Source organism: Ambystoma mexicanum, chromosome 4q (genome assembly GCF_040938575.1).
Source record: "Ambystoma mexicanum isolate Mex_15411 chromosome 4q, UKY_AmexF1_1, whole genome shotgun sequence".
In the NCBI taxonomy this organism is placed as follows: domain Eukaryota; kingdom Metazoa; phylum Chordata; class Amphibia; order Caudata; family Ambystomatidae; genus Ambystoma; species Ambystoma mexicanum.
Genome location: NC_090928.1, coordinates 261,100,892 through 261,114,507, shown reverse-complemented (window position 1 = coordinate 261,114,507; position 13,616 = coordinate 261,100,892). Strand labels below are relative to the sequence as shown.

The following is a 13,616-nucleotide window of genomic DNA, read 5'->3' as shown; positions in this document are numbered from 1 at the left end:
GCCACAAGGCAGCCTTATTTCCCCTGCATCAGGCTGCTTCTCCACTGCTTTCGCTTAACCAGCGAGACCGGGAACCAGTCTGTACCTGAGACAACTTGCAACTGAACTGGCTCTCCTTTTATTCAGTCCTATCTCCCCTTACCCAACTACTGATTGGCTGAACTGTCCGGCTTCATCAGTGGTGGAAGTTGTGCTTACACCATATCCTCCCAGGGTAGGCCATCCCCTATTGTTTAGTTGGAATAACAGTTGTATCAGTTAGAAGCAATTGACTCTCCCATATAGGAGGTCTGCTCCAGTTTCTGTTTTGCGCCTCCTGGGTTGATGGTGGGTATGACGCTGTGTTCCTTTTGCTTCATGAAAGGTGGTTTTATTTTTTTTACCCATGCGTTTGTGGTGTTCTAGATGTTATTTCAGTAATTTATACTGTTTACTCTCAGACCTTTATGGGGAATTGAACCCAGGTATTCCACATGGGAAGTAACTATTCTACCACTGTGCTATTTCAAGCTTCTGTTTTTTCAGTGGTGAGGAAAGCTGAAGCCTTTTTCTTGCAGCTGATAAGTGATTTTCCTCTCTCCATTCTGGCAGCGCATCTCGCTGCATGTTGCCAGCTTGACCTGCCACTCCTCTCGCTTCGCTGCCATAGGGATTCAGCTATATGTTATGAGAGTCGAGGAGAAGCCTTGATTCACCACTCGGTCTAGGCCTTTAGTGTAAGGGTTGCCTTAGTGCCTTAGTGTTAACCAACCTCACAAAGTATCAAAAGAGAGGCATAGTCTTTCAGTGTCTGGCCCTGCTGGCTGGCAGGGACAGGCTACCTGACTAGAATACACACAACAGGTCTGGGTTCACAGCATCGATACATGAATGATACAAATCAGATGCCTCTAATAATTGATTTACTAGCCACCCTCCCCAAGCTCAGGTAAAGCATATGTTTAAAGATTAAGCTCCCCCCAGGGTATTATTGCTCATAATTATGTAGCTTTGGAACTGAGGGGAAGATTTTAAATGCAGCCTCTGCGCTGCAGTGAATTAGCTGTCACGACAACTGTCAAAAGGGCACCCGTGATCTCTGAAACTGCTCAGTGCCACTTGAGAGCAAGTGCTTCCGATCATAGGGCACGTGTCTTTCATTAATCGAAAACAAAATTGCCAGGGCTTCTACACCTTTGGCAGATCGCAATCCCTCACACGAACACCTTCCCACCAAACCCAATCCATTTCTGTGGTGCCCTTAAGCAACCTTTATTCGGTCCCTGGGCTTTTGATGGCAGTTTTCTTTGAGCCGAAGCATTCATATCCTCTGAGGCTCCTTACTTTTCATTTTTTGTGGCAATAACCTCTGCTATAAGGGATTTGGTGGGGTCTGTTTCGCTGCCTTGTCGGTGTTTTCTGAGAAATTTGCATTGAGGTGTTGGGTCCTCTTTTTTTCATGGGTAGTTTTAGATTCATTTACAGCAGAATATCAGTCATCTGGTTAAGATGGAGGAATGCGTTCATAGACTGAGCTCTATGATGGCTTTGAGTTTCTACATTGCCAGAATCCAAGAATCCCATCTGGGCAACCTTGGAAAGCTGTTTTGAAGCAGAATTTATACTTTGATCATCATACGCACAAAAACAGGGCACAGTATGAATTGGCTAGCAAGGATTATTATTTTTATTATTTTATTTGTAATGCACTGAAATCTTAGACAGGCACTAAAGCGCAAGAGACAAAAAGCAAGCAGGAAAATCAAATGATGACCATACCAGAGGTTCCAGAAAGCCTTTGGTTCCATTTAATTGCTCTAAATCTGTCAGAGGAATATATCCGTTGTTAGGTCGAATTTCCATCTTGTGTGATATTCTTCTCACCTGGTGAATCCCCCAGCACTTTTTGCAGGACTCTCGTGGGTGGGAATCTTTTGCCTCACTCACCCATTCTTGCTTTGTACTCTGGGCATGATGGATTCTACTTTCCTCCATCTTTTTCTATGGCATGTGTAATTTTCTAATGTAGCACACAGCACCTTATGTGCAGTGTTACTGCAAGCTCCTTGAGCTTCCCTGTTTGGTTTTATTTTCATTCCACCTTATGTGGAGTGCTGACGATGTCACCTCTCCTGTAATTTTCTAGTTACAGTAACAAATCTGAGGGGCTGGTGGCAGTGGATACTTTTTCTACCAATTTTGTGAAACGTACAAGGCAGGTTACATTCGCAGCTGTGGTAAAGGGACACATGGAACACCATTTATCCAACATGGTTCCCGTCTTCTTTTTTCGCCAACTCACAATGGTTTGTTGTTTCTTGGTCCTTCTGCCATGCTAGGTGGGGGGAGGTCCTTGTTTGTCTTTGGTCTTCGCCAGGATCCCTTTTGTGAAGCCCGCCCAAAGGCACTAGTGTGTCTAGGAGGACAGGAAACTGGGAGGACTCTGAAACTCCACAGGTCTGTGTCCTCCAGTGTGCCTGCTTGGGCCCAGTTCTAACTGGGAGGCTAGCTGCCCTGAAAGGACAGCCTCCAACCCCAAGTTTATTATGGCTGGATTCCCGCATAAAAGGTGAGGGTCTTGATGCTGAAGCAAGAGTCGACCACTGGAAGATCTATTCTGAAGAGAAGAATGTTTGCAGCAACCTCCAGGGACCGCCAGAGCAACCTGAGTGACTGCTTCTGCTCCAGCCCTCTTTTTCAAGCGATCCACACAACTTCCTCCCTTACACTGGAGACACTAACCAGTCTGAAGCCGACCAGCCTAAGCCTGCATTTTGACCCATCCCATGACGAGCTGCGACCTTCACTGGCTGCAAACCGTCAATCCCCTCTAACCTATTGCCATTGTGCATTGCATCACCTTCCGAAGATTGAATCCTCCTGAAATTTTGGTGGACTCCTTTTAGACCTCCAGAGGCAAGATTCCATTCCTTGAAGTCCCCTCACCAGAAGGCTGGGCTGAAAAGCAAGCTGAATCGGCTGGGCAATAACCGTTCGATGGTGCTTTGAAAAAGGTGCCAAAACCACAGAACTATGAAGAATCCTTTGCTGAGAGCCTCTCCACTTGATTGCTGTTGCCAGATCCTTCCAGTGTCCCTTCTTCAGTCTGTCTGACCAAGAATCCATTGACCGAGTCTGCTGCTGCTGCTGCATTGTGAGGGTGTTGTGCTGCATCCTCTTCTTCACGTTGAAGGTATGGTGAGACTCTTGGTAGAACTAGTTGCTTTGCTGCTCCTGTGTTGCTAGAGTGCTGATTCGTGTATTTGGGAGTTTACCATTACATGTTCGCCCATGCCCAACACCTGTGTGCCTACAGGGAGCCATCTCTGAAACCCTAAACCTTTTTCCCCACAAAGAAAGTGTACTCACTTGCTACAAGTCTTCTGGAACACTTGACTCTCTGCAGCTTGTTCCTTACTTGTGTCCCCCTCCCCCTTCCAACCCCACAATATGACACTCATATAACTAGATAAGGATGGACTATTAAGTCCTCTGTGAATTGAATGCAAGTATTACCTGCTCTGTGTTGATTTTTATTCATTTATTTTCCAGCATGGGGTCTGGCATGGATTCACATGCTCATGAATTTTCCCCGTCGTTAGGCTTGGAATTCTCAGTAAAAAAAGTGTTTGTTTCGTTTCTAAACTTTCTTTCTCCTATAAACCAATAACTGAGCTCTGGGACAGAATTCCCCCAGCCAATGACTGCCCTCTACCTAAACCCCTCCTCTGGCAGCCATCTTCAGATTTTTACTGCACGTTCAAGTGTTGGGAGTCCTCGTGTTTCGCTCTTCGAGCTTTCTGCTTTTTTTCACTTTTGATAGGAAAACTCAATTTTTCGAACCATCAACCCTGTGTGCTCCATCGATTATCCTTCCGACTAACGGGGATCCGTTTTTCGGCTATTTTTAGCACATATCAAGGGCTGATTTTGTTGAGTTTTATTCTTGGAAGCTTCCAGAAGTTCTTCATGCCTACACCGTGTGGATCATGTCGGTCGAGAAGGACGGTGCTTCAAGCTTTGCCTTGACTGCGGATTGCAGAATGTCTACATCGATGACAAACATTCCCAGTGTATTGCCTGCATCCGATGCATAAGGAAGAAGATTGTGTGATTTGCTGTGGCTTCACGAAGCGCACAATGAAGTATCGACCCCAACAGTTTGAGTTGTGGCTGCAGGCCAAGGCCTCTATCCCGGGTGGAACGCCGGGGCATGCCTCTCCCGGATCTGGCAAACCTGAGCAGGCTTCTAAGTCTTTTGAGAGTGCCCCACCCGTGGGGGCCCAATGTAAGGACAAGAAACGCAAGTCTGCTTCCCTCGGGGTCGCCGCTGCTGTGGGTCCCATGACTGTCGGGCGTGATCGTCATCCCCATCAGCATCGATCTCCAGTCTTCACTCTTGTTCTTCATGCAAGAGGAAATCGGCTACCCCGGGGAAGCTGAGATTGATTCCGGAGAATGCCAACAGGAGAAGGTTAAACAGGGTACCGTGTCCAGCCTACCCGTGACAGAGAAGGCCAAAGTAGACAAGGGGTCCGACCCGCCCCGAAGGAGAAGGCCAAACAGGACAAGGTGTCCGACCCGGTTGTGAAGGAGAAGGCAAGCAAGACAAGAGATCCAGCATGTCTGTGAAGGCCCAGGTTCACCAGGCAAAATCGCCCCCCCTCCATCGAGGTGGTGGTGGTGGTGAAACTTGCGAAGGCCGTAGGGGCAGACCAGGCCCAGGGTACCTAGACGACGGCCAGGGTGTCTCTTCATCCCAGGAGGGAGGCTTTGAGCAAGACAGTTGAGAAGACCCCAGAGGAAGAGGATGCCAGACCTCAGCACGAGACCGACCGCTCAGGACCCTAAGAAGAGGGGTGGGGGGGGGGCAGTGAAGGCCTCCAAGGAACTGACATTTCTTCGGCCGACGAGGATTAGATCCTTTCCGTCCACACCATCCATGGGGACGATGATGACGAGGGCGACGTCGGTAACGATGACAGGGTTTCTTTCAATGGAGAAGACTACAAAGGGCCCCGAGATGACATGGGCCCTGGGCCCAGCGCGCCTACCCCCCAGGGTACCTCAGAAACATCGTTCACTAGACATGCTTTCGACCCTCCACACGCTGGTGTCGGAGAAACAGAGGTGGATGCTGACGGCCCCTCTGCCCGCTCCACCCACGGCACCAGTACCAGCGACCTATTAGACACTGTGGGAACCGCCGGCCAAGAAGAGGAGGCATCTCAAGGAGGCATCTCAAGCCATGTCATCCATCGCATCCCTCTCCCCCAAGGGGGGACGGAATCTGACACAGCGACAACAGGCACGGATGAGTACGGCGTGATGGAGGACCTCCCATCACCTCCGCCCAGGGTCTTCTCTTCAGAATAGACATTCCTTGCAATGATCACTGAGCTTCTGAGCTTTTCCAGCTCACGCCGGAGGAAAAGAAGGAAAGTTTCTAATCAGCGGTGGGGGGCGAAGAGGAAGACCATCCTTTCGGTCCCAATCCTGGACGATGTTTGGGATGACGGGCTGGCTCTGATGAAGAATCCCTCGACAGCCCCAGCGAAGAGACTGGCTGGAGAAAAAGTACAGGGTGCCGGACTCTGCACCCAAGTGCTTGCGGTCTCAACCGTCGCCAGACTCGGTGGTCTCAGTGGCGGCCAGAAAGAAATCGCAGAGTTCGGCGGCTTCTTCTTCCACCCCTGTGGACAAGGAGGGGAAGAAATTGAATTCTATGGGCAGAAAGGTTATCTACTCGGCGTTGACGAAGGTCAAGGCTGCCAACGCCCTTGCAATCGTGGCCAGATATGACCGGGAGCTGTAGTTTAAGCTTGCACCACTTCTGGTCTTCCTCCCCGATGACAAGTGGGTAGAGGCTTTGGAGATCCTTCAAGAAGGCGAGGTGCCGTTGGACCATGCCATCACGGTGGCCCTGGACATTGCCGACACAGGTTTCCGCCAGATGGAAAACAGCGCCTGTCTTCCCCTTCGTGCCTGGCTGAACACCACAACTTTAGGCAGGAAGTCCAGACAGGGGTTTTGGACATGCTCTTTGATGGGGACAACCTGTTCGGGAAGGCTGTGGATGAATCCCTCCAGGCCATCGAGACGGACACAGAGACAGCACATGCCCAAGGTATGCTACAGAAACGATGACCGTCCTTTCGTCACTCAGGAGGGAAGTATATCCGGTCTTTGAAGGGTTTCGGTGGGGGCTCCTCCTCTTACCGCGGCCAACAGAGGTCGTTCCAATGCCTTTAGGGGCGGATGCCGTCGTAGGGGGCCGCAAGGCGGCCCATCTACCCCCAAGCAAAATTGAACTGGCCAGGATGTTGGGCCCCCACCCATGCACCCAGGTGGGAGGCAGGCTAACGAATGTCGGCGTGTGGGAGACCATTTCCACCGACTACTGGGTGCTGGACGCTCTCGCCCACGGAAACACACTAGAGTTCGAAGTGTCCTCAAATACCACTGGTGGCCCAACAGGAAAAACACATCCCTCAGCTGCTGCTGGAGGTTCGGGCCATGTTAAGGAAAGGGGCGAAAGAGCGGGTTCCAAAGTGGCTCTGGAGTTTATTCAAGGTACTTCCTCCTACGAAAGAAGACCGGGGGTGGAGGCCCATTCTTGACCTACGATGACTCAACAAGGACATACATTCCCAGATGTTCAGAACAGCCACGCTGCAACATGTGCTGGGCCAGCTGGAGGAGGGAGACTTTCTGTAGTCGTTTGATCTAGAGGATTCCTACTTCCACGTCCCATCCACGAAGGACACTGCAAGTTTCTTTGCTTCGTCGTTCAAGGGCAGCATTACCAGTTCAAGGCTCTTCTCTTCGGACTGAAGTTGGCGCCCAGAGTCTTAAAGTACCTGGCTCTGGTGGCATCCCATCTAGGACTGCAAGGGATCCACGTGTACCCTTATCTGTACGACTGGCTCATTCAGGCCAGATCAAGGGATATCTGTCATGATCCCAGTAAGTGAGCACAGTTTCCATTCAGGCATGCAGGAGAAGCAAGGTACATCACACCAGTCAGCAGGACAAAAGTGGGTACAACCCTGGCAAACATGGCATTTGTTCCATTCATAGCATATGCTCCCATATCTCTCATAGTGCTTACAGTGGTCTCATACACTAAACATGGCTGCCTCCAGATCCATTGATAACTTACAGCACGCTCTGTTTATTGCAGAGGGAGCTACTTAAGCCCCGCCTCCGCCGGAGTGCTTGCTTTGTGTCTTCTCCGCTGACAGCGGGTACTGCTACCAGTGTGTCGCCTCACAGAACCTGCCAAAGGAAAAATTGGAGACATTAGTTTTCACAGAAAAAAACCCCCAGAATTCCATAGTTATTGAAGACTTACCGAATCAAAGTTATCTCCGAAGTAGTTTTTCAGTCAAGCAGCATTCATCGTTCGCAGTCGCAGTACCTTCATTCAGAAGTTTCCTCAGCAGCCACTGCATCTTCCAAAGGTATTTTTCCTCAGCTTTCCGAAAACCTGCAGACAAATAAGGTATTTAATTAACAAACTTAATCTATATAAATAAAAATGTAACTGTTCGTTTGTTCAAAATCTTAAATCTCCGAAAGTTCTTCACCAGTTGCTTTGACATTTTTACACAACGTTGCATTCGAATAGGCACATGTTTTTGTATACCTACTGTACATAGATGTCACGCCTGTGACTGGTAAAAACATACCTTTTCTAAAAAAACAGCGCCATCTGTTGGACGTAAAAGCAACACATGCTATACTAAATGTTAACGTGGCTCAAATACGTGCCGAGGAAGCAGCAGAGCGACGTGCGGCCAGACTTCAGGATGCACGGTTGTGAGCACGGCGATCACGTTCTGCAGCTTCAGATCTGCTTCATTCTTGAAAGAATGAACGCGACAGACTAAGAGTGGCTGAAAGACGTCAACGAGAAACAGCAGATCAGCATCACACACGACTGCATGCTCAGCAATCACACGATTACAATCGCCTTGCATTCCAGTACAACCCAGCTGATGATTATAGTTTGAGCCGGCATGTTCTCATCGGCACCATGACTGAAGTGTCCTTATTGCAAGGCTCTGAAATTTTATGGAGAAACGAAAGGAATGTTTTGCGCCGCTGGGAAACTTAAACTGCCTCAAGTTGGAGAACCCCCAGAGCCATTGTGAAATTAAACATATTAGAAATGTGCGCTTTCTCTTTTCTTTCCTTTCCATTTAACCATACTGAGCCACAGCAACGCATCGCCGGGGACAGCTAGTAGAAAATAAGAAAGAAGTTTAAATAAGTTTTCACCGCTCCGTTATTGCTGCGCTCTTCCCCAAAAGGCTGCATTTACTCCGCATAGACGAACTTGAGCTAGTTGAACGTTTCTCCATCCTGAGTAACTTTGCGGTCATCCCGCAGCCATTAGACTCTCTGAATTCTGAGAACCTGCAAGAAAAAGGGAAAATATTAGAAAGAGAGCTCTAAAAAACGATAGTATTTTCTCTAGATACTTACCCAAGACAAATTCTGGAAAAGCAAAAACATTATAAAGGCAAGAGTCTATTGAACACCTCAGACTTTCAAGTTAAATTTTCTTCATTCCAAAGCGCCCCTGTAGAATAACATGATGGAGAGCTCCACAAAACAAACACAGGTGAGAAGGCAGGGATTACCAAAAGCACAGTTATACAGTAACTTCTCAGAAATCCGGTATTATAGCAGTTCTATTGTTGTATTTGTTGTTTGCACAGAAATCGAATCCTTAAAGTGCCCAATTAACAGGTCCACAGGCTGAGAAGGCATTACACTCCCGAGGAGTCCAGGTAAGCTTAACAATATCGCCGTCGACCACACGGCGAAAATCCTCCGACTGCTGACGGAGCTGGGGTTCTCGGTGAACTATGCAAAGTCCTGCTAGGCTCCCTTGCAGGATCATCTGTTTTTTGGGATCCAGACTCCACACGGTGGCTTGCGGACACCAGCGTCACCATTGGAGGAAAGGATATCGGCCATTCTAGGCAAAGTGCAACGGCTGTTGCCACTGAGGGTCGCCACAGTGAGGACCATCAAGTTGCTACTCGGCATGATATTGTCATGCATATACCTAATTTGGCTCTGCCGATTGCGGATGCGCCCTCTATAGGAGTTCCTCAACGCCCGTTGGGTTCATGTATTCTTTGGCTTCCAGGGCAAGATCACGATCAAAGAGGAGTTCCATCAAGCGATAAGGTTATGGGGCGTGCGCTCCAACATCGCCGGAGGCACAGACTTCCAAAGCCCCCCCCGTACCAGGAGATTGTCACGACAGACGCTTCCCTGGAAGGATGGGGAGCCCACTCTTGATGTTGTCACGCCAGAGGCCTGTGGCTGCTGGAGAAGACGCTGCACTTCAACGTCCTGGAACTACGAGCTGTGTTTTGGGCACCCAAGTCGTTCCTGCTGTCCCTCAAGGGCAAGGTGGTGAGGGACTTCACGGACAATTCCACCACAATGTTTTACATCTGGAAACAGGGGAGCACCAAGTCCCCACGCTCTCCATGGATCCTCAGGATTTATGGCACTGGGCCGTTGTCCAAGGGATGTTCCTCATCCCGTTTCACCTGGCAGGTGTAAAGAACACCTTTGCCGACTCTCTCAGCCGGGAGCTGTGCTCTTGCTCCGAGTGGGAGCTTTGGCAGGATAAAGTGGACAACCTTTTTCTCAAATGGGGCAGTCACCAGATCAATCTGTTTGCGACGGCGACGAACACAAAGTGCGGAGGTTCGCCAGCAGGTTCCCTCAGCCAGGGACCGGGGGGGACGCATACTCATTCCCTTGGGAAGGCGTGCTTCTGTATGTGTTCCCACCGTTGCTGTTACTACTTCGAGTCATCAATCAACTCAGACAGTACCGCGCAAGATGATCCTCATCGCACCAGTGTAGCCGAGGCAGATCTGGTACCCGGACCTTCTCAGCATGTCCGCGTCCCCTCCAGTCAAGCTGCCAGTGGTTGCGGATCCTCTCGCCAGGGAAGGAGGCGCAATTCTGCACCACGACCCGGGGGCGCTGAACCTGAAGGCCTGGCTCCTGCAGCGTTAAAATTCAGTGGCTACGGTCTTCCGCCAGACTGCAAAGAGCTTCTCGCCAAGGCCAGGGTGTCATCTACCTTTTAAAATGCTACGGACACAAATGGAAGCACTTTACTGTTTGGTGCCGTTCACAGAAGATCAACCCTATGAGGGTGGATCACGGCACCTCAAGTATTAGGGTATTTACTGTTATTTGCTAAATCTGGGCTGGGCCACACCTCCATCAAGGTTAATCTGCCGGCAATCTCCGGCTACACCAGATCTCTGACGGTCTTCACTGTTGCACCGTCTGGTTACGGAGTTCATCAAAGGACTGTTCTGCTCGTTCCTGCCGGTCAAGGCTCAGGCCCCGACGTGGGAGCTCAATGTGGTGCTGACTAGGCTCACGGGGGGCCCCATTCGAACCTATGCATTAAGCTCTGCTCACGTTTGTCGTGGAAGACAGCTTTCCTCATGGCCATCACTTCTGCAAGACGAATAGGTGAGAATCGGTCCTCATCATGCAAGGGGCCTTACTTGATTTTTTTTTTTTTTTTCACGAGACGCATCCCTCCTTCATGCCCAACATTCCTTTGTCTCCAGCTGAAAGGACTTTGCACTCACTGGAAGTGGCAAGAGCGCTGAAGTTTTATGTGGCCAGCACAAAGAGGTTCCGAAAAACGTCTCAATTTTTTGTGAACTTTGGTCCTGTAAACCATAGGAAGGCCCTGTCCAAGGCTTCCATTTTCAGTTGGCTCTCCGGCTGTTTCACTCACTGTTGCCGGTTGGCAAACCGACTGCTGCCTGGCTGTCCGAGAGCCCATTCTACTAAAGCGATCGCTGCTACAATGGCGTTCATGTCTGGTGTGCCCCTGCTGGACATTTGCAGGGCTGACACGTGGAGGTCTATGCACACCTTCACAGAATTCTACTGCGTTAACAGGGATTGCAGGTAGAAGTCCAGAGTCAGCCAAACAGTGCTGCGCAACCTTTTTGCTTGAAGGTGGGCCTGGTGCGGAGGTAAGAGATTGCTTCTATTGAGCCTTGCCACCTCCCGTGGTTGTGCATGTGTACACTGCTATGCATTCTTTATTCATGAGCATGTGAATCCATGCCGGACCCCATGCTGGAGAAGGAACAAGTTACTTACCTGCAACTGTTGTTCTCCAGCATGGGTCTGGCATGGATTCACATGCAAACCCTCTGCGGCTCTTCTCTTGGTCCTACTGCCACTTTATGTGCTACCAAATCTGAAGAGGACTGCCAGAGGAGGGTCTTAGGTAGAGGGCAGTCATTGGCTGGGGCCAGTGTGACCCAGAGCTCAGTGATTGGTTTATAGGAGAAAGACAGTTTAGAAAGAAAACTGAAACTGTTTTTTCCTTTACCGAGGATTCCCAGCCTGACGGAGAATATTCATGAGCGTGTGATTGCATTCCAGACCCATGCTGGAGAACAACAGTTACAGATAAGTAACTTCTTCCTTCTTTCCTGATGCCAGTGTTTCTAAGTATTATTTGCCAAGTGCTTTGCTTCCACCTATTCTACAAGTGTCTGCAAAGTTAGTTTACTTAACAGTATTATCATATGTGATTGTTTGATGAATACCTTTGCTAACCCGAAGAAAATCTTTCCCTTACCTGCATTCCAGCTTAAGGTTTGCCATTGAATTGAGTTGCAAAAGTCCTACTGTATATATGTATATATCTTTATCTTACTTGAACTGAAAAGTGAACTTAACATTGCCTAGTAGGTATAATAAATGTGTATATAACTACACGTTTGTGTCTTCTTGACTGTTTGCTCAAAGGTCTTTGTACTCTACCACAGCCATTTGCCTTCCTAGACTAAGCCTGGCTGCTCAGCCATAGCTACCAACACTTTTTGAATAGTTCAGGCCTATACTAAGAGTTGGAGCCCTGTACACTGAAGGAGTCTTCTACAGCCCTACCATAGGTGGACATTAATAAAACTTCCTAACACATACCTTTTTGTATTGTATGGTTACAGTATTACTCGGACATTCCTCATTAACCCTCGTGCCCCTCTACAAGATTGCTCATAAATTGTCTTAATTATTGATGTGCATGTTCATTGACGTGGGTAAAAGAGGTGAAACTTTGAGGGCTGATGTCTCTGTTTGTGTATTGAGGATGTCATTAAAGTGCAAAAGGCGACACTGACATTAAATCTGCGTAGAGCCATGTGAGGCATCATATGGTCTGTGAGCAAACATTCCCAACCACTTTACACCTGGATGCCATTTTAAAAGATGCCTAATCTATGGGAGAACTGTATCCATTAGTCATAAAGCGCCGAAGTTCAGTAACTTGTTCCATGTCCAGAATGTAACATGTTTAAACCACTCTCCCTCTTCTAAATATGAAGACCCAGTTTAATGTTTCCCAGTAGATTCAGAGTTGTGTTGCTTGCTTTGAGGTACTGAAGCCCACTGGTGAATAAACATAACTTTTCCTTTTTTATACTTTAAAGGTGCTTCACTGTTTGATGGATCATGCCACTTCATCGGTTCACAAACGATGCAGTCTCTTCAACACTGCCACTTGCTTCTTGGTAACTTGCGCTCCATTCTCAACTGCTTTCTAACAGAGGCGCATGATCTCACAAAGAAAGGTCGGTTATACATTCTTACTAATTTGTTAATGTATTTTCTTTTTTTAAGAGTTTTCAAATTTACCTACCACCAAATATTTTCAGTTAATTTTTCATAATTAAATGGATTATTTAGAAATCTGTGCAATAATAATGACACAAAAAATGTCCTGTTTCATGTGCAAAAGCTAATATTGGTGTTTTATGCTGTGACGAATCTGGAGACTTCATCCCTTCTTCCCAAGTGTGACCAATCCCCCCCTGTGAGGCTAGGGAGATGAGCCCGCCCTGCAACACCCTCCCTAGGGGTCGACCAAGTGTGGGTCCTCACTGGGAGATAACCCCCCCCTTTAGGGGGCAAAGACTCCTGTTCCTGGGAGTAACTTCCTAAAGCTTTGCGCACCATTGCCTACATGGGATGCTCCACAATTTCACAAATTGTTAAACCCCCAACTGTGACGAATAAATACTTGATCGACATTATCATATACTGAAATTGATATATATTAAATTCACTGGGACATTAAATAAAGTGTACTTGATGACAGAGAAACACAGAAGCCAGGGGGAGAAGAGCATACACGCAGACAAGGGGAGGCCCCGACCTGCCTAACACTAAGCAAGAGAGAGGAATGTTTACGGCAGCAAGGGAAGACCCAGAGCCGTGTAACACCTGCAGGAAACAGCGTAAGCAAAGAAGCCTGTGAGTTTCAAACTCGCCCCAACATTGGAAAGGGGGACACCAGAGCTACTGCAAGTCCCGAGCGAGAGAAGCCAGGGAGATGGGAACCCGGAAGAGGGTGCTGGTGAGACCATGAAGGACATGTGGTGTATCTGCGGTCCACAAACCATCACTGATGCCAGCGCAGGTATCTCCGGACAGGGTGTCTGGTCAGCCCATGAAACACTTAAAAAACTGAGAAGAGAAGAGGAAAACTGAGCGATATTAAGCAGATGCAGACAAGCCGATGGCAGAGCAAAACCATAGAAGCGGTCTCCTAGGTA

At 48.5% G+C, this 13,616-nt stretch overlaps 1 protein-coding gene across 2 annotated transcripts in view; it reads left to right on the top strand.

The window, feature by feature from the left end:
* AHCTF1 (AT-hook containing transcription factor 1) overlaps positions 1 to 13,616 on the top strand; it is a 2,174,249-nt gene that overhangs the window by 649,028 nt on the left and 1,511,605 nt on the right. For both annotated transcript variants that reach the window (XM_069607832.1, XM_069607831.1), the window contains exon 15: positions 12,492 to 12,632. In XM_069607832.1, the coding sequence (XP_069463933.1) occupies positions 12,492 to 12,632 (141 nt within the window). The remainder of the gene's footprint in view (positions 1 to 12,491; positions 12,633 to 13,616) is intronic.